At 42.9% G+C, this 20,433-nt stretch overlaps 1 protein-coding gene across 27 annotated transcripts in view; it reads right to left on the reverse strand.

The window, feature by feature from the left end:
* Positions 1-20,433, reverse strand: part of MAGI1 (membrane associated guanylate kinase, WW and PDZ domain containing 1) — a 321,597-nt gene that overhangs the window by 83,757 nt on the left and 217,407 nt on the right. For all 27 annotated transcript variants that reach the window (XM_079317403.1, XM_079317413.1, XM_079317419.1 and 24 more), the window contains one exon: positions 2,805-2,924. In XM_079317403.1, the coding sequence (XP_079173529.1) occupies positions 2,805-2,924 (120 nt within the window). The remainder of the gene's footprint in view (positions 1-2,804; positions 2,925-20,433) is intronic.

The following is a 20,433-nucleotide window of genomic DNA, read 5'->3' on the forward strand; positions in this document are numbered from 1 at the left end:
TGAATCAAAAGCAGAAATAATACTGGCATTATGAAGCCCTGTGGGTCAGCAATGCCTCTTTTCTCCTGTTCAGCTTGCACTTTCTCTTTCTGCAATTAGAGCACTTTCAAAACCCAGGTTGTTCTTTAAAAACCTGATACACTCTCCTACTTTTTTATGGTTTCCAACTGTTCTCTTTTGCTTGTTCTTTATTCTTTCCAAATCAATAGTATCTGTATCAGCATCAAAGCCCTGTGTACTACCCCTCTTCTGATGGCTGCCTGTTTTCTAATCTTTCTCCCCAAAACTTCTCTTCAGTAACTGTTATTAAATGCTTCTATTACCTCTTCTGCAAGATTTTTCCCAGTGACAGTATCCATATCCAGGTGACTTTATGCCCACCTTCTCCACCACCACATGCTGATGCTTACAAAATAAGGCCAGAAGGGTCCTTGGACTACAGTGACCCCAAACCACCAGCCTGCTTGAGCCACAAGAGTTTGTGGCTGGCTGGCACACAAAAACTTCCCCATTCCTCATCCCTACTGTCCATTTCAGAGCCTTTCCCTTCATCTCTAAATCACTTCAGGGCATTAAAGCACAAGCAACCCTATCTCTTCACTTGTTCTCATTCCCACTCAGCACAGCAGGTAGAACTAGAATAAGTTTAGAATAAGCCATCACTGGTCAAAAATAAAGTCAAATTTATCATGGTGGAACACTTATTAAAAAAAAAAAAAAAAAGTGGCAGCAAAATGTGGCAAAAACCAAGTGATAATTAAAATATCTAAGGCTGTAAAGCTGGACAGTAACAGAGACTTGGCCATTAAAAGTCTAACTTGCTTTGTGGTTTGGGGTTTTGGTAGATTTTTTTTTTTTTACAGACAAAATTGCTTGTGATTGCAGCATTGAGCCAATCACCCCATCTTCCAAGATCTAATCAAGACCAACACTGTCTTGATCAATACAGCCGTAAAAACAAAATTCCCCAAAAAGTACAACAAAGCCATTAAAGAAATCTCAGAAGGCAGCAAAATAATTTCTTTAAGCCATAAGTGAAAAATGAACTCTATTTATTTCACATTACAATCAAACTGTAATGTGTCTTGATGCATATGTGCACACATGCATCATCATTATTTGCTTTATTCTTATTGATTTTTCCTTCCATGGGCCAGCACTCCAGAACCACAATGCACCAGCATCACTGATGTCAGTGGGCAAAGAAGCTTCTCAGCACTTCTGACAAATTATTCCTTTCAAGTTCAGGCACTTCTATCACCCACAGAAATGAAATACACATCAGACTTATGAGAAATCAACCTCATCTTCAGCATCTGAAAAGAGCAAGCCATGAAACCTGAACAGCTCAGCTGCTGCTGCATATAATCACATAAGCAATGGAAGGAGTGTGCTGTAACTGTCCCAGATGGATACAGCATTTCCTGAGAACTAATTCCCAGCATGTCCCAGGAGCCAGCTTACAAACATTGCCCATTTTGTCTTTCCAAGTGGAAAGGTCACCAGAACAAACAGATCAGGAAGCAACGGCAAGGCCCTTCAGCTGATCTATTTCAAGCACCAAAGAAAACTAATTTGGTGTTATAATTAGAAACACAGAGAGGAAAAAGCTCATTTTGGAGAAGAGCTGCTGCTGGAATTGTTAGTATTGGTGCTGATGGAGCTAATCAGCTCAGAGAAGTGGAAGAGTGAAACCAAATTATACATTTAGCATCTTCATGCAAACCAGGTTTGACACTGCAATTGTCTGCAGTTGGGAATGAGCACAAGCTTTAAAGATGCCCTCAAAAAGGAGTTTTTAAAGAAGCAGACAAACAGTATTTCAGGACTCTTTCTTCAGTCCCTGAACACCAAAACCACATGTTAAAATTTTTTCTGTTCATGTTTGATGAGTACTTTCCATAGACTTTAGCCTAGTTGTGTGTAGTTTGTATTTTTCAATGTATTCCATATTTCTTATTATAAAGAATAATAAAGAAACAATAAGGCTTTTTCAATCTCTCATATTTACAGAAGGAAGCATTAAACTTTTTTCAAATGGAAATATGAAATGACTGAGCTGAAGTACACTGTAAGAACATTCAAACTTGTAATGTATTTCTTCTCATTGTCTTGTCAAGAGGTATATTTGAATGTTCTCCTGAGCAAAAAACCCCAACACACTCCAAAAGGAGTTTTCCATTTAAAGGAGCTTTAGACTGCAGATTTAGTTACACAAGTCCTATTGTGTACCTAAAAATGGCCAATTTGCCATGCATTTCTCTAGAGCTTTTCCCTGCTCTCACCCTGGTGACATTTCAGTGCCCCTTGACTGTCTCAGTGCTGTTGTTTGCAAAGTTGTGCTGTAAAGAGGATCAACATGATGACCCAAGTTAGAAGCAATTATTAAGAATAAGGGAAAAAAAAAAAAAAAAAAAAAGCAGTGTATCACCTAGATGCATAGTGACACAAAAGTGGGTGATGAAGGAAGATGGAGGGAAAGAGAAAGAGCAGGAGGAAAGAAAAACCGAACAAGGAGATGAGCCCTAGTGGATACAAAGAATAAATGCATACTGCCCCAATATTCTCTTATGGGATTACATGCTGGATTTTCCTGGCCTGCTGACATTGATCTTTTCATTGATCTTTTCATCTTTTTTGAAGGCAAAAGGTAAAGCACAGCAAAATTGGAATTGCCTCTCTCAGGTTGCAGAGAAAAGGGAAGCAGAGCACTGGGATGGAAAGCAAGGTCCTAACTTGAGTGAGAAATGTGGTGTCCCACCAAGGGTATCTGAAGTGTTTTTTCACTGCCCCTGGCTCCATACCTTCATAAGTTCCTACTTCCAGAAGTGTCCCACTTCTCTCCAACTCCCGAAATTCCTCCACAGTCAGAAAGTTATAGTCCACACCAGGCACTTCTCCTTCTCTTGGAGGGCGGGTTGTGCCTGAAATGAAAAATTGGAACATTATTAGGGTTGTTTTCTTATTAAGAGTTAAAAGGGACAGTAACAAATTTTCACAAAGATTCAACAGTATCTGTAAAACACAGATCTCTGAGCTACGAGGGTGAAAAGAATCTTGAAGTTAGGAGCCCATGTAAAAACAAGACACAGATTTCAGGTTGAATGGTGGCACCAATTAGAACAAAACAACTGAGGGACGTTTCTTGTCTTCTCAGAAAGACTCTGGCAAATAAATCTCTCATCTCTGTGTCCAGAAACACAGCTGGAAAAGCTTGGTACCTGGGAATATGCCAGCAATTACTTTCCTGCTGTTAGCATTGTCTCATACTTCACTAAATTGCAATCTGTATTACCAGATAAGGCAACTATTTTCCAGGTTCCATTATTCCTGTATCACTATCTCACCAAATGTTCCCTCACATCATAAACATAATTTCTCCCTTGTTTCTTCTTATTGTTTCATCTCTATTTATGCTGTTATTTTTTTATTCAGCATTGAAAAGTACCATGGGACAGTTTGGATGCACCATTCACACACACATGCTCACTGAAGAGACAACCTGACAACTCTTCTCACAGGAGTTCACCTGCAAGCTCACTGCAGCTCAGGAACACTTTCAGTAATAAGTCACACTCAATCTCTCTCTCCAGCACTTGACAATTTCTGCTGTGCCCATGGAAAACTGGCTCTGGTCACTGCCACTCTGCCAGCTCTGAAACTCTTGTCCCTTCTGGCCAATTTGCAGCACTCTGAAGCTCAGTACAAGATGAGTCATTCCAGGACTTGTTTCCTAAGATGACTTGGGATGCATTTTAGGTCACTGAGCACAGTTCATTGATAAGGATCCATTTCTGTTCAATAGTCTGTATTTTCCATGACTCTGGAGGCTGGTTGGTGGCTGGATTCTGTACATCTGAGATTAAATACAAATGACAGATTTACAGATGGCACAGAAACCAGAATTTTGGAAGAAAGACTGGAACTGGAGGTGCCTGAATGCTGTGGCTGAAACCAGTCTGATGGCTTGGGAATAACTTCAGAGTTGTGGAAACCATACCTAACATTTAACAAAGCATAATTTCTCACTTCTGAGGGACTCCTCTGGCCCCTGGGCAGTGTCTTCTCAGTGCATACAATTTCTTAAACCCTCTATAAAAGGACAGAAGAAAGAATAAAGAAGCTGAGCTTCTGAAAACTAATTGGGAAGATTCCAGTTCTCAGAAGTTGAAAGAGCATAAATTTACCATGCCTGCATCTGGCAAATGTTTTCCTCAAGTGCCAGGAAAGCGGAAAGTCTGCTTATCTCCTATTCATCTGAGAGACTGTTCAAGAGGTCAGTCTTGACAGAGTGACACCCTTGAAAGACTATCACTAGATCAATTTCCTTGATTGACATCCACTTTCTCTAACATCCTCCGTTTCTTGTTTTGAAATAGAAACTCTTTTTTTATTATTTATTGTCAGCCTTCAGAGTGTCTATAAATTCCTGTGCTTTTTTTCCATCATTCCTCCTCTTGGAGCTGTATGAATGGATGAAGGAGGGAGAAAAAATAAGGAAGAGGATGGAAATAGTGATGGATACCTCCACCCTGCTAGCAGAATTACTCTTTCCCATTTGGAAAGGACTCAGTCTTGCATTCTTTGCATTTCTGAATCCTTATAGTAAGGCTACAATGGTTTTTACTGGGTAGATTGTAACAGAAGACAATTTTCTTTCACAGATCTAGTGCAGAGAGTGCTGGGGCTGCCCCAGTGCTGGTGCCTCCATCCCAGGGCAGGCAGAGCAGCTCACTCAGGTCCCTCCCTGGCACACCAGGAGCATGGAGCACACATCCAGCAGCTGGGGAGATGCCAGCCCAGGTGCCACATCTCCTCCTGAGCACTGACATTGCCATGGAGGCTCTGAGGACCCTTCCCAGAGCACCTGGTGTCCACCTGGTGTCTGGTGGCCACTGCCACATTCCCCTAAAGCTGGCTGGAGAGTGGGAAGCAAGGAGGATGAAAAGCCACAGCAATAACCATGACCCATGGTGTGCTGTAGCTGTCCCATGCCTGGAGCACAATGGAAGTGAGAATTGGACTCAGCTCATCAATCAGTCTCACATCACCCCCAGCCATGTGGCACGTGAGCCAAATCATAAAGACTGGGATGTGCTTTTTCCCAATAACCACTAACACATTGATGAGACACAAAGATCAGGGAACTTCAGGATTGCTTTCACCTTATCTTTTAAAGCCTCTTCTTTTCTTTATCTCTATCTTCCCACGGAGCATATTTATTAATCATTTTTTCCTTCCTTCTGAATTTTTATAGCGGTGAAATTGCAGTCAGCAGTTTACTAGCGCTGGCTGCCTATTTGACATGACAATTATATCTCTGCCATAATTCCTCTGAGCCATTTTAATGGATCTATTTGTTTCATCTCAGTGTTCTTAATTTCCTGAATATGTTCAAGTCAAAAAAAAAAAAAACCCGCAGCTGTGCCTGCTATCAGCGCTGCTGCCTTCAACACACAGAAAGCATTAGGAAAAGGAAGAGGAAAACATTGCATCACAGAGATAACATTTGTCACCTCAGCTGGTCCTCAGCAGCAAACTCAGGGAAAATAAAAACGACACTGGCTGGGATATCTTATCTGGGCGAAGGCGAAAAACCCGACAACTTTCCGTGCTGCTGTCTGGAGCAGAGATTGCTCGCAGATGCTCCGGCTGTTATCCTGCTCCACATCTGAGCAAGTGTTGGAGAATGCAATTCAGGGAGGCAGGGGGAAGGGAGAGCCCGCCTCCGTTCCTCTTGCAGCAGAATGACAGGCTGCCGGCTGGACACACGCCTGGCAGATGGCATTTCAAAGAGTTTTCATGAACCATCTGGGATGTGTACAATGATTACAAACCACACTTACAACAAAGCCAGAAGGGCTGCTTCACAAGGAGGGTGGGGGGAGAGGGCGGGCGGCAAGAACAGGGCGAAGAAAAGAAAGCCAAGAGGCACAAACTCTTTTTTTTTTTTTTTTTCCCAGGCACAGGACACGGAGAATAATCAGCACCTTCCACCCAGAGGCCTTTCACAGCCTGCAACAACTGCTCCAAGGCTGTGCAGCCTGTGTGTGCACAGGCCAGCAGCATCACAGCCTGCCAGCCACCACTGCAGCTCTCTGCTGATAAACTCCGGCTGGAATTAAGTCTCCCACCACTAGCACGGCTTAATTATGCACAAAAGCAAAGCGTGTGCATCCTCCTTCCCCCTTTAAATTGCATTTCAACATCCTTACCACAGGATGGTCTTCAGTATGTTTTATCAGAGCTAATAGCAGGTCAGACCACTGCTAATGGCAGAATTAATTGAGCACAATGAGAGTTGTATTTAGCCCAAACAGGAGATAAGATACTCCACTCCAGAAGATGAGCCAATCATATTTAAATACGTTTAGCTGCCTGTCTTGTTTGCATTGAAATATTAAGTGGCATGAAATCTTATTGCCTTTAGCTACCAATTTAGCTAATTAATTTGAGCTATGTCCATTGCGTGACTACCTCAGAATTGCTAATGCTGCAGAAAAAGGAACTGGAGGGCTGAGTGGCTACCAACTCCTTCTGCCCATTTAATGGTTCATAAGCTTTCAGTATTATTTGGCTAGCATATCCCACAGCACACACAACTAGTTAGATACATTACATTCACAGGAGAATTCCTCAAATGTCCTGTAACCACAGGAGACTTAAGAAAACAAAAAATAAGGCTACTGGTCAGCATTGCAGTTTTTACCTTCTCTCATGGACTGGGATCTGACATGAGTGGCTCAGATGAGATGTTTGCCCAGCTGTTGTTTTGGTTACCACCCCCAAACTATCTGCAGCCCAGTTTATTCTTGCATCCCTAATGCTTGGGCCACAGTAGAGGGATCTCATCAAGGGCTGGAGACCCCACCTGAGAAACTGCTTCTAGATGAGATGAGTTTGCCCAGAGAGAACTGACTGCTGTACCTGAACTAATCACAGCTTGTGCACACATGCCTAGAATAACTGGGCTGTGGCTCAGATGTCCTGGTGACTATCACCTACTATGCTGAATAATTTAAGTGTCCATTTAAAAGACAAATAGCTTCTGCTGATGTGCTGCCTATCAAGGATGCTGATACTTACCCAACACGAGCCTCAATTATACTATGGCCAGGCTGTTAATATATGACTCAGGGGCTGTTTAGCTCTTTATCAACCTACCAGGGCTTCAAGTTAAGCTGTTAATATTCACTGATGCCCTGCTGCTAAATTAATCAGAGTCTTGCTTATTGTAATCTAAAAATAAGACTTAATGGGGCTGCACTCACTTAAATTGGTTCCATGTTAAAAGAAAAAAAAATGTTCCTGAGCAGTAACTGTGCACCAAAACACCCCTAGCAAGTCATTTGGAAGCCACCATTTCAAATTCAGAATACCTACAACTCCTATTTGCAAAGCAGTAATTTCTGCAAACTCCTTCTCCAGTTCCACTGGCTGGCAGTGACACTCTGGTGAGCCACCAAAATACATCTCATCAAACCACAAGCCATTTGCTCCTCATCTCCACTGGCCAGCATCTCCTGAAATGACAGATAATGTGGGAGCTGTACACTCAAAGTAGTGATCATAGTTGCTACAACCATATTTTATACAGACCTAGGCCTGTAACCACCACTGGTGGTTACCAGCAGTGTGTGGAACTGAAGTAAATAAGGTTTTAATGTGAAGTGTACAGGGATGCTCCTGACTCAGGAGGCTGCAAGGCCAAGTGCTGTTGTGGGAGGTTTGGAAAGGCTGGGGTGGGAGGAAGGCAGGGTGCTGCTATTCCCATTGTTCAAAAAAAAAAAAAAGGTATTTTTATTCATTCAGCAAGAAGAGACTGCTCTCATCACCTATGTGGAAAAAGCCTTCAGCTGCCAGAGAAGAAACACATTAAGAAAAACAGCCCCTCTTCCCTCCCACTGTGTTTGGAGGTCACCTTCTTCCCTCCCATCACAGGGTAATTTGGAGGGACTGCTTTGGCTCTCCTGCATCTGTCACCTATGGTGCCAGAATACTGGAAGCATAACAAACTTCACAGATCTGCTAATAGCAAATGGAGAAGGGAAAAGAAAGAGACAACCTGGTCTGACTCCAGAAGAGGGAACCTGATCAGCAGTCAAGCTTAAGGCAGAACTTATCAGCAGCACACTACTAAAAACAGCCTTATCCACATTCACAAAAATAAAGTGTACCCTGTCTGCAAGTAGACTCTGTACACAGAACTACCTTATCTTATTGACTTCTAGGGTTACTCAGACTAAGAATACTTTATTTTTCCTCCAATAGAAGTAAAAGGAATTGTATTTGGACATTGTTGTGCAATCCATTATACACTGTAACCTCATGTACCTGTGGTAAGGGGTCATCCATAGTTGTAACTATATAAAATATGGACATTTCAGACAGGCCCAATCTGTTACAAACCAAACATGCTCAGCTTATAAATACAGTTTTCTCCTGAAACTTAGGAAGCCCAGTTGGGGATTTTAAATTCTGTCCATCCCTTCTCCAGCCAGTGACTCGACACCTATAAACCCCAAGAACGTGACAAGCATTCAAAGTGTCTTGGTGGTGGAGTAGAAATTCAATCCAAAGACAAATGTGTCTGTTGCTAGAAATTAACTCTCAGCCCTGTTAATGATGCATGTGCAGGAACAGATGCTGATTGACTCTCCCTGCCCACACACACAACTGCAGGACTAAAAGCAAATTTCTCTCACTGTGGTCAGCAGGAATGAATGATTAAACCCAGAAAAGAGCTGACCAAGACAAACCTGTCTTTCTACAGACATGTTTCAGAGAGAAATGCATTTCATGGCTGTGGTCTATATTGTTGGATACTGCTGGGAACCAGGGAATAAGCAGCTCTGAAGCCTTGGGTTTCTCAGGCTGCTCAAGGACAAGAAATTATAACAATGATTATGCAGCTGCAGGGTGAGTGAGAGGTGTTGTTTTGCAGAAAGCATGTTTTCAAAGAGGTGTTGCCTTCTTGGACCAATGAGCCTTTTCTATTTTGTATTGCACAAACTACCCTATATAACTGTAGTGTTCCTTTAAATAAAGCTCTTTTTTGCTTCTCCATTACACGAAGAACTATGTTACATTATCCTTTCCTGCTCTCCTACAGCTCAAATGCACAGTCTAAAGCAATTCTTCTTCCATGGGGGAGATGGAAGGGATTTGTACAGAAGAGCTTTTAGTATCTCCTTCTGCCACCTGCCTTTCCAGCCAGTGGCCACTGAAGGATCCCAGAGCAGCAGCTGGTGAGGAGCCCCTCTTGCCCAGAGGGCTGTGCCACCATGCACACAGGTGCTGGCAGGCTGTCCCCCAGCACACACAGGAGCTGTTCTCCCTCTCTCTGAGCTGCTGTGTCCAGCTGCACCTCCCTGGCCCTTCCCCTCAAAGAAGCACAGACTGCCCCGAGCATCCCTGCACAAGTGATTCAGCCAAGCCACACAGCACAGCTCAGATTGTGTAAAACCCTCCAGGCAGTGAGTTATTTTTGTCCTTTATAAATCTATTTTTGGTATTTCAGTGGCCTTCCCTGCCACCAAATAAGAACGCTGATAATCTTCAACACATTTATCCTTAGAGAGCTCTGAGGTAGAGAAAGTGGGTTTGTTTCCGGTTAGTAGCACAAGACCAGCCAAACCCAGGCTCTCAAAGGACTCCAGGAACCTAATTCTGGAGAAATCAATGGGATTTAGGAAACCCTACAGATCAGGATCAGGGCCTAACAGATTAAAAGGGACAAAAATAACTTGCCACCATGTTGGGGCTTTGCAAGCTCATCTGTACGTGCTGGGAAACACCACGCCAGGGCTATGCAAAGCCAGTTCACACCAGGCTCATTCCCACTGTAATATCCATTTAAAAGAAACTGATAATTACCTGAATGAACAGAAGTAAGGGTGTAAAACCTGACACACTTCCCAAGAAAGCCTCTTCAAAAAGACCTGTTTAAGGATCTATGCCAAATATTCAAACAGAGCATCAGCCCCGTGACCTGGGAAAAGTACCACCAGTGGTTCTACTGCCATGGGGCACTTGCTAATGCAGTTACAGCCTCTTCATGTGTCCTTCAGAGCATCCATTTGCTTTCTTCTAGGCAAAGAAAAGAGTATTCTGGCACCAAATAAAGCATCAATAATAAATACTCCCAGACTCACAATAGCAGAGCTCTAGATCCTTTTCTTTGAGTGATTGCTGTTACCTCACCAGACACCTGCAGCCAAATCCCTCTTATTTCCCACGAGGTGGGACACCCACCAAGAAGATTAAACTTCATGAACTAATGAGTTTGCCATTAATCCCGTGTTCCTAGAGTCCAACAGCATGACATCCACTAATTTAAATTGTGAACCACTGATGAAAAAGCAAACCATGTACCTCCTTGGCAAGAATACCTTAGCTGCAACTATGCATGGTTTTATTCATTCTAATATATGGATTAATGTATTAAAGTGCAATTTTATAAATCAATAAAGCTGTAGTAATGAGATTGCACTGCAATGTTCTGCTTTTAAAAACTGGCACAGAAATGAATGAAAATTGCCATTTGTCTAAGTGTAGATGCAACCTACAGAAAGTGAAATTAGCTGAAAGTAAATTAACAAGGTGATTATATACTTGCACTTATATTCTGTTTCTGTCATATATACATTTGCAGATAATATACATTTTGTATAATTCTGCAGCCATGGCACACACCTTTATTTCAAAAGATTCACCTTTAATCTATGTGAACATTATCATGGTTACTTGCAGTAGAAATGCTTGTATTGGGAAAAGCTATGACTGAGGGTGGTAAATTAAATACATACACTGGATAATTACAGAGCATCCTGATTAGCTGGTTATTTTTAATCCTGTAGATCAATCACTCTGGGCTGTTTCAACCCAAGCCCAGCCTGATCCCTGCAGTGCTTCCACATCAGTCACCTGAAACCTCACCATGCTGAGGCAGAGCAGTGGAAAAGCACAACATGGATTCAGATGATTATTCCATACAAATGTGCACATCTGTATTACATACAACAGGCCAAAAGTGTGTGTGGGGAAGTGCTTAAAATACCCTTAACTCACAGGAGACCTGGGATGGAGGGTTGCTCCCACACATTCAGCACTTTTAAACAAATACTTCATTGTCTTATTTATACTTTCACATTTTAGGAGGTAGTTTATCAGGAGGTATAACCTATCCTGCTTTATATCTGCTTTTTTCATGTCTGCTTGCAGAGCTGATTTCTCCAAGCTGCCAAAGAGAAGGTGTAGCCCAAGTGTGAGAGCTTCATAACTCAAGGATAGCATTAAACTGTGAACTGCTCCAGTAGCAGCATCCAGCTGCAGAGAAAAAAAACACCCAGGGACTCCCTGTGATCCTTGGCTGAATGGCTGCATTAAGACAGTGTACTATTAAAAACTGCATTTCATCAACTATCAGATCTTCACATGGCTTGGTACAAGTTTTGATGGGTTATACAGGAGTAGAACCATAGAATAGGTAAGAAATAAATGGCTCTCAAACCTTTTGCCTGATGTTCCAGACCAAAGGCTGGGACAAAAGGGCTTTGGAAAAGAGGAGGGGACAAGACAGCATTTAGGACTGGGTACACTGTAAACTCTTACAGGATGAATTGTCAGTCACTGAGCAAAGGCAGACACAGAACCAGGGAAGTCTGATCAGCCAAGCTCTGTTTTCCCGAGAAAACTTGAAGGGTTTTTGTAAACATTATACAGTCTTTTTTTGCCTGGCATAGTAGTGGAGGAATTTTCCTATTTGGGGAAAGACATGCAGTGGAGTTTTGAAGCAGAAATAGAGTGAACAAGAACACAACGACCAATTTTATAAAAAAATAATGAAAATTTGTTTGGGCAATATTGTAAACTATCTCAACCAAAAGAAGAATACCCTGACAGTCACACTCCCAGGGCCAGACTTTTAATTTCTAGGACTGGAAGGCTCCTGCAGTGGCTCTGTCAATTCACCTGGCTGGCATCCCCCATCTTCACCTCCTTTTTTATCCCAAATGTTGGCAGTTCACAGCCTCTTGTCTCAGGGTCCCACCCAGAGTTTAAAGTGCAATTCAGTCTCCATCTCAATCTGCATTTTGTGAGCCCAGCTACCTGGACCAGGTGTATCCCTCAACATTGGCCTTTCCAACACAGACTGAAACCTCCAGTATTATAATTCAGCTTTTATTCTAAAACAATGTCTGCTTTCCACATCCGCATACATATGTGCACATATATCCATGAAGAGATATTGTGCACTTAAAAGCCACAGTACTAAATTTCAGATTATTTGATGTCCAACAGCTCAACTGCCTCAATAGAGATCCTTTACCTTCTTTTGCTGTTTGTATGGCTGAGATACAATGCAATGTGTGTGATATAAACCTCCTTCTTTTGACTTTAATTGCACTTGAAGCAGATCTCTAATTTGTAGTTAAAAGTCTAAATAAAATACCTCACCTAAAAGCAGGGAGGTCAGTTCATTAGTCTAATCTCTGTAAAATTCTACCACAGAGTCATAAAAATCATACTGATTTATCTCAGGCATTGCCTCAAGTTTGTTTCAGTGACCATATCCAATCTACTGAAAAGAGAGAGTCAGAGAGATTTTTCCCATTAAAAAAAACAAAACAACAAAACAAACAAACACCACTACCACCACGCCCATTCCACCACACCTCCACAGGACATCAATACAGTTATTAAAAGCATTCTTTTCCCCTAAACAAAGCACACTGCAAACACTGTCTCCATGGAACACTTTCTCCCATAGCCCAGAGCCATGAAATGCTATAAAACCAATGGACTTTGAACTGTGATAACCTCATCACACTCTTGGAAAATCAGAGTCTCCTGTGGCTCCTCAAGTTTTGGCTTTGCCCACTCACCAACCCCTGGTTCAGATGGTTCTTTTTCCCCTCACAAATCCTTCTTGACCTTTGCTTAGCAGTTTTCCAGCATCATTCTTAAAACTGAGGAAAAAAGGCAAATGCCTGTGCTGTAGCAAGGAGGATGCAGACTGTAGAAACCTGCACTCATGTAACCATATGGATGCACTTGCTGTAAAACTCAAGGGAAGGACTAGAACAGACAGCAGATCTACCCAGCAATTTGCACATTTAGGCACAATTCCCTACAGATCCTGTCCCTTAATTTTACCTGTCCTTAATTGCTACAAATTCCTGCATTATTCTTCAGTAGCTCTGTATTCAAGGCATGCTTTAGTCTTTCATGATTGCTATCACTTCAGCTGGTTGAAAACATTCTCCTGGTTCACTTTCTGTGATGCTGATTAGATAACAGCTCTAGATGCTGAAAAAATGCCAAAAATTGAAAAGCTGATGGGTGTTTGAGTTTCAGATTCATCCCTATTGATAACTGAAAGTGTTAAAATGCAAAATAAATCAAAAACATAAATTTAAAATCTTTTCCTGCCTCATGGAAATAAACATTATTACAATATTTTGTTATTTACGGTTCCTTTGCTGCAAATTCTACATCCATCAACTCTGACACAGAAAGAACTTGTAGTTTTCTATGTGCAATTGAACACTAAAGAAAATTCAAGTTACAATACATTCTTCTCACTTTTAATACAGTGCAGTGAAAGCCTGCTGGTTAGGTAGCGCATAACTCTGCATCTTTGCAGTCCAAAATTAACTGTCATGTTGCTGATAATGTATACAAGCTCCTCCATTGATTTTATTGCTTTTCCAGTTGTACACAAACAATAAAAACCTCGCCTACAAATCCTGTCATCACCTAGGATTTTCACAGGGTGCTTTACTCTGCCTTTCTGAAGCCAAGCAACACCCTTATAAAATACCCCAGTGCTTGGCTTAAATGATCTTTGCTTCATTTCATCTGATTACTTCTAGTTCTACCTTCTCTCTGTTAAATGTCCCTGCATAGTCGTTTACAGCTCTGCCTTCACACAAAACAATCATTCCATCACATTACACACTCCATCATTTTATTAGCTCCTTGCAAATAATCTTCTGCAAGTGTCCCAATTTTAAATACCATTTTAAATTCATTTGCTGGTTTGTCAATGCCCTGCTGGTTTTGACAACACCAGCAGCTCCAACTTCCACTGCTGTGAGTAATTCCAGAGCATCTCCAGGTCCCACCACCACCACTGGTGTGAGTCCAACATAAATAAACAGCACACAATAATTATCCTCATGCAACTGTCTGGCAGCCCAAACAAATGAGCTGTTCCTTGTCTTGCCTCCAATTCCCTGCAAAGAAAAACACCACCAGGTTTTAGCTCACAGTTGTGTTGGCATCACACAGAGGATAAGGAAGAAATAAATCCTCAATACTCCAATTACCTCCTGGGCTTAGACACAGTTGGTGGAGGGTGTTGTGATCTGAGGTGTTGAGGAGACAGTTTCCCCAGAAATCTGATTTTTCATGCTGCTAGATCACTACATGCCTGGAAAATGAATGCCTGGAAGCACACAATCAGATCCAGGCTTTAGAAAAAACCCTGAGATGATATTCTCTCAGAAGTATTTGTATGTTATTTGACTTAGAGGACAGTCGAGTGATTACAAGAGATAGACTGCTCTTCTTCAGGACAAGAATATCATATGACAGATAAGACCTCACTGAAAAAAAAAAAAAAGTAGAGTTTAAATCTAAACTCCAGCACTTATTTTCAAAGTGTGAAGCATTTATCCTTTGACAGCTGTGTTGAGTCCTTCAGAGGAGTGATGCAGGTGAAACCACTCTGCCAGACAGATGCTGGTACAGAACAGATAATGGGACTTGCTGCAAATCACCTGCTCAGTTCAAAGCACACAAGTATCCCAATTGCTTCAAGACCAATTTCCATGATTGGTGTTAAACACATGCTGGAGCTTTTGCAGGATAACAGCCTTGGGGCAATAAATGTTTTGTGAATAAAAAGATGAAAAAAAGGAATGTTTTTTGGTTCTGACCCAGGACACTGCTGATTTAAGGTGGCCCCTGCTCCCCATGGCACTGATGGAGGTAACAAGGCTGGAGAGAGCCAGTGGTTCCATCTCCCAGCACCATTTTTAAAATAAATATTCTCTCCTCCTGTCAAGGGTGTATTGCAAAAAGGCAAAAGAAAATAAGAGAGAAATCCCTGCTACCTCTGCCACTGCAAGATGAGGGTGACCAAAGACCAATGAATGAGACATCATTTCATTGGAGGCATTTTAAATATTTAAAATAAAAATAAAATTAACACCCCAATCTTCCACCACACATCAAAAAATCCAAGCAGGTCTCGTTTGTCAGTACATTTGCCTTCAAAATGCCTCCAGCAAGGTGGGAAGATGAAACTGTGCCCATTTCTCAGATGGGTTATGGAGGCACAGAACAGCCAAGCTGGCAGCCCAAGCCCAGAGCCGATTAGGAAGGAAAAAGCAGAAGGTCACTGGTGTCCCACAGTTGTGTGGTTAGCTGACAATGTTTGGGAGTTAATAGCATTAGTGCTCTGTGATGCTGATCTGTGCAGATAAACCTGACAGGCCTTGGTGATGGCTTCATCAGAGGGAACTGCTGACTCAATATTCAGGCATAATGGCAAGAGCTGTTTATGTGCATACACTGAGAAACAACAGATGACTTCTGGGGCAAAACACACGGGGAAGTTCTTTCTTGAGGCAATACAAAAGAGCCAAAGTAGCTAAAGCACTTCCCACAGTGACTGTGCAGTAAAGTGAATTAGAGTTCTGAACAGCAACCATCCATTATGCCATGTATTTTTAGTGATTCTGAGATTAATAACTGGAAAGGGCCAATAAAACAGTACCAGAAGAAAACACACATCCTTTTGATGAACTGCCACTCACTCCTTTCAGATCACTTCATACCTCAACAGAAAATCTGAAGTTTGAAACATTCACTATAGCATTTTTTCTACCACTACTGCCATTTAAGTTATGCTTTACACTTTCTAGATGAATGAATCACATTAATTATTTCTTCTTTCCCTTCTGACTGTTCAGCCAAATCAGGCTACTTCCAGAGGTGAAGGGGAAAATACAATCATTAACGCTTCCAAACATCCATTTGGCAGAAAAACATGCAGAAGGGAAGACATTCCTGTGAGCTGTGAGAACTCATTGCCTATTACACAAATACCATCTTTTCCATTATTGTTGTGGCTTTCCCCTATAAAAATTTTACTTGAGATAGGATAAGACTGTAAACAAGTGCATTTGAAAATCACAGCTGTGAGACAACCTTCAAAATAAATGAAAAGTTATTAATACTTGTGTTGAGAGCCAGTTCTACTGGGTTAGAATTGTAAAACCTGCAGCTTGGAGGGATTCATTCATCTCTCTTCAAACTCTTATCAGTTTTTCCCAGCCCTCCATCAGAGACTACAACACTGTTATTCCGAGACCTGAAGCTGATTTCCTGGATCATTTTACTCAATGGGAATCTCATTTATTATTGAAAATAACAGAAACTTGACCTTCCCTGGAGATTTTTACAGAAGTTCAGACTGGAGGTGAATTTGTCCAACCTGCATAATGCAAGTCAATTCCTCCCAGGGTAAAGCAGCATTCAAAGGGAACAAGGCTGGTAGAATTGACCCTTTTATGCATAATTAATGCAAACATTGATCAGCCACAGTTTGGATTAGGAATTTTTTCTGAAAGATAAAGGCACAGCAATGAACTTGCACACTTTTGAAAAGTCAAACTTCGAGAAACCTGTGAGAGGCTCTTGCTACCACAGACCTAAGCAGGTATTTTATTTTCCATGGCACACAGATCAGGGTCATTCAGAAGGGATGAGAGTGGCAGCAGCTGTGACTCTTGCTCCTCACAGATCTACATACAGCTTCTCTAATGGACAAGGGAGTGATTTCCTGGTTTATTCCCCACTTGGTGTGTGCAAATGATTCCCATTAGGATCAGGGGGAGTGTGGAATGTGTGGCCATGAGAATGAAGGCTCAGGTGCTGAAGATATCTACAGGCTATCTGTGCTATTTCATGACCTTCAGCTTACACTCCTCATCTGTTTGGAAACCATGACTACAAGTTAACTCAATGTGTGAATTTATAAATAGCAATGAAATAACCTAGAGTGGTGTACCTGCTAGTCAAGTAGCAATGGTCACAGTATTTATAGACCTGGATTTATAAAGCTGCTTTTCTTCCTCCCAGCCTTAAGAGTAGTGCAGAGGAAAATGAGTTTGTTTTGTATACTCTGTGTTACACAGGCCAGAAAGGACTTCAGATTACCAGGGAGATATCTAAATGTCTAGGTAAAACCTATAGCACTCACAGGCAGATTTTGAGAGAGTTCAACATCAAAAATTCAAGTTTGTAGGAGGACTGGTTCTGTACTAGCAGCTACAAGTGGTCCCAATGATCAGTGGCTTTGAAACCATGAAGAGCAGAAAAATAACTCTCCCTATCACATCTTTCAGGGTGATGCTTAGGTAAAGCTGCTCTTGCCTTCAGGTAGAGGAATGGATTAAATTACCTCCTTCAAGGTCTCCTCTAAAGTTTGCAAATCACAAGAGCTGGCAACGCTGTAATCACGTAGCAGAATTTTCAAGAGGACAATGTTGTTGTAAATTATGTCAGAGTTGCAACGTGCTGGTAGAAGAGATTTTTCTTTTCAAAGGTATTCAAACCAACTCATTCATCTGTTTAGAGCAGGCCTCTTTCAAATGAGTTTTTACAAAGTGCACATCCACACTGCAGTCACTTGAGGACACAGCTCAGCAGCCAGGTATTTATGGATTTGTTAGGGCAGGTGCTGCATCTTACCAAGGGCAAGGGATCGTGTGTCTGGATTATGAGCAACACAACTCCAAATCCAGCCAAGACCTTTACACACCTGTGATCAACATTTTCCAGCACAGACAGACACACACTCAGCCACAGAATATTCTGAGCTGGGAGAGACCCACAAGGATCATTGAGTCCAACTCCTGGCCATGCATGGGACACCCCAACAACCCCACTGTGTGCCTGGGAGCATTGTCCAGACCCAAACTCTTCCTCCAAGATCCAGCAGGGCTGGGAGAGGAATGAGGATGGAGCAGGGATGGAGGAGGGTGCTGGGTGGGACTCACTGCCAGGGCAGCTCTGCCCAGCTATGCACACTCCAGGATTGCACTCAGTAATTTGTATATGTACATTATAGACATATATATATATGTGTATGTGTGTGTATATATACACATATATATATACATATACATACATATATTTCATATATATATATATCTTGTTATACAATTGTTCTAAACATAACTGTCATATATAACCCCGTAATCGATATATTTGTTATAGATCATCACAGCTGCTGAATCCCCTTCACGACAGCGGCTCCAGTGACCACAGGGTCCCCTCTTACCCTCCCCACTGCCACAGCCAGACCAGCTTTGCTCCCTGCAGAATTCCACCCCGGCATCCCCACGGCTCGTTCCACAGAGCCGGTTATTCACAGTAACACAGAAAGAGTCTGAAATGCACATTCCCTGCCCGGTAATTCAGGTTTTACCCTGCAGCTCCGGGCTGCTGCCGCCTTCCCTGCTCCGTGCCGGGACCCCGGTACTGCTGGGACCCCAAAACTGGGGGGACCCTGACACTGCCAGGACCCTGATACTGCTGGAACCCCAAACTGGGGGACCCTGACACTGCCAGGACCCTGATACTGCTGGGACCCCAAAACTGGGGGGACCCTGACACTGCCAGGACCCTGATACTGCTGGAACCCCAAACTGGGGGACCCTGACACTGCCAGGACCCTGATACTGCTGGAACCCCAAACTGGGGGACCCTGACACTGCCGGGACCCCGGTACTGCTGGGACCCCAAACTGGGGGACCCTGACACTGCCGGGACCCCGATCCCCGTCGCTCCCCGCTCACCTGCAGCCCGGGGCAGCCGCACTCCGCTGACCCGCACACCTCCGCACGCAGCTTTATGTAAATTCCCGGTGCAGATTAAAGGTTCCCAGCAGATAAACGCGGTGCCTGCTCCGCCGGCTCCCGCCCCCTCCTCACCTCCGAGCGCCCCTTGCCCTGCCCGGTCCGCTCGCACACCCATCTCCACCCCCGATATCCATCCCAGCTCCGAACATCCATCCCCACCTCCAAATTCCCATCCCCACCCCCGAACATCCATCCCACCCCCAAACATCCATCACCACCCCCGATATCCATCCCAGCTCTGAACATTCATCCCCACCTCCAAATTCCCATCCCACCCCCGAATATCCATCCCACTCCGAATATCCATCCTCACCTCCAAATTCCCATCCCCACCTCCGAACATCCATCCCCACCCTTAAAACATCCATCCTCACCTCCAAATTCCCATCCCCACCTCCTAACACCCATCCCCACCCTTAAAACATCCATCCCCACGCTTGAACACCCATCCTCACCTCCGAACACCCATCCTCACCCTCGAACACCCATCCCCACCCCCGGCTGCTGGCTCAGCCTCACACAGCACTCCAGATGCTGCATTGGGATTTCAACAGTACCAACTAATTTTAAATGATGTTCTGTCTAACCCCTGGAGAAAGCTGTGGATGATGATCGTGGTCCAGGCAAATGAAAGCTGGTAACACACAACTGAGAGAACATATTTAGAAAGACAAACAGAGATGGAGGAGCCAAAAGGCCCATGTTCTTCAACTCTCAGCTTTGTACTGGGCAGCAGTTTCTGGCTTAGCACATCAGGAGACCATGGTGATTTTTTTCTTGGACAAAATATGTGAGATCAGAAGGAAAAAATGCCTGATTTTTGTATAATTTCAGTTATGTCAGATTTCCCCTCAATATATATCAAAATTTTTGGACCATGTTAGCTGTTAAGCCTCTGCTAAATTAGATTTCTCTCTTCCTCAGTTTCTATCCCACAGCAAAGGCAGGGGACAAGCTCTGTTCCTCCTGGAGACTGAAATTGCATCATTACAGGTGTTTCTGCTACCCTTGGCCCACTGGTAGCACATCCACAAGATGTGCTTTCAAATTAGTAGCTTGATCTTGGGATAAGGTCACAACCTTTTCACCAAAGATGGATGAGTTCAGATGAGGACACCCCTCCCACACTGGACCATAAGGCCACTTCTATCTCCTTTTTCCACTAAGTAGTAATGGCTAAAGAAGACACCAGTTGCTGCACCCTCATGATGTGCTTCAAGGTACACTTCTTGTCACCAGCAGAGCAAATGGAAGGCCAAATCTGTCCCACAACTGTGCTAATTCATCTGCAGTAAGAAGCAGGACTCATTTGTCAGGTCATCCAGACATGAAGGTGCTCTTAGTGGTTGAAGCCTAGAAGTTATATTTTTTTTCTGCTTGGAGAACCCGAAGGAAAGGCAAAGTTGGTTACATTCCTCTCTGAGAGCTAGCTTGGTTCACATGCTAGGATTAAAGAGCAGAATATGTAAAGCTTTGCATGATGGGTCCATACCTC

This window comes from Erithacus rubecula (assembly GCF_903797595.1).
Source record: "Erithacus rubecula genome assembly, chromosome: 13".
NCBI lineage: Eukaryota > Metazoa > Chordata > Aves > Passeriformes > Muscicapidae > Erithacus > Erithacus rubecula.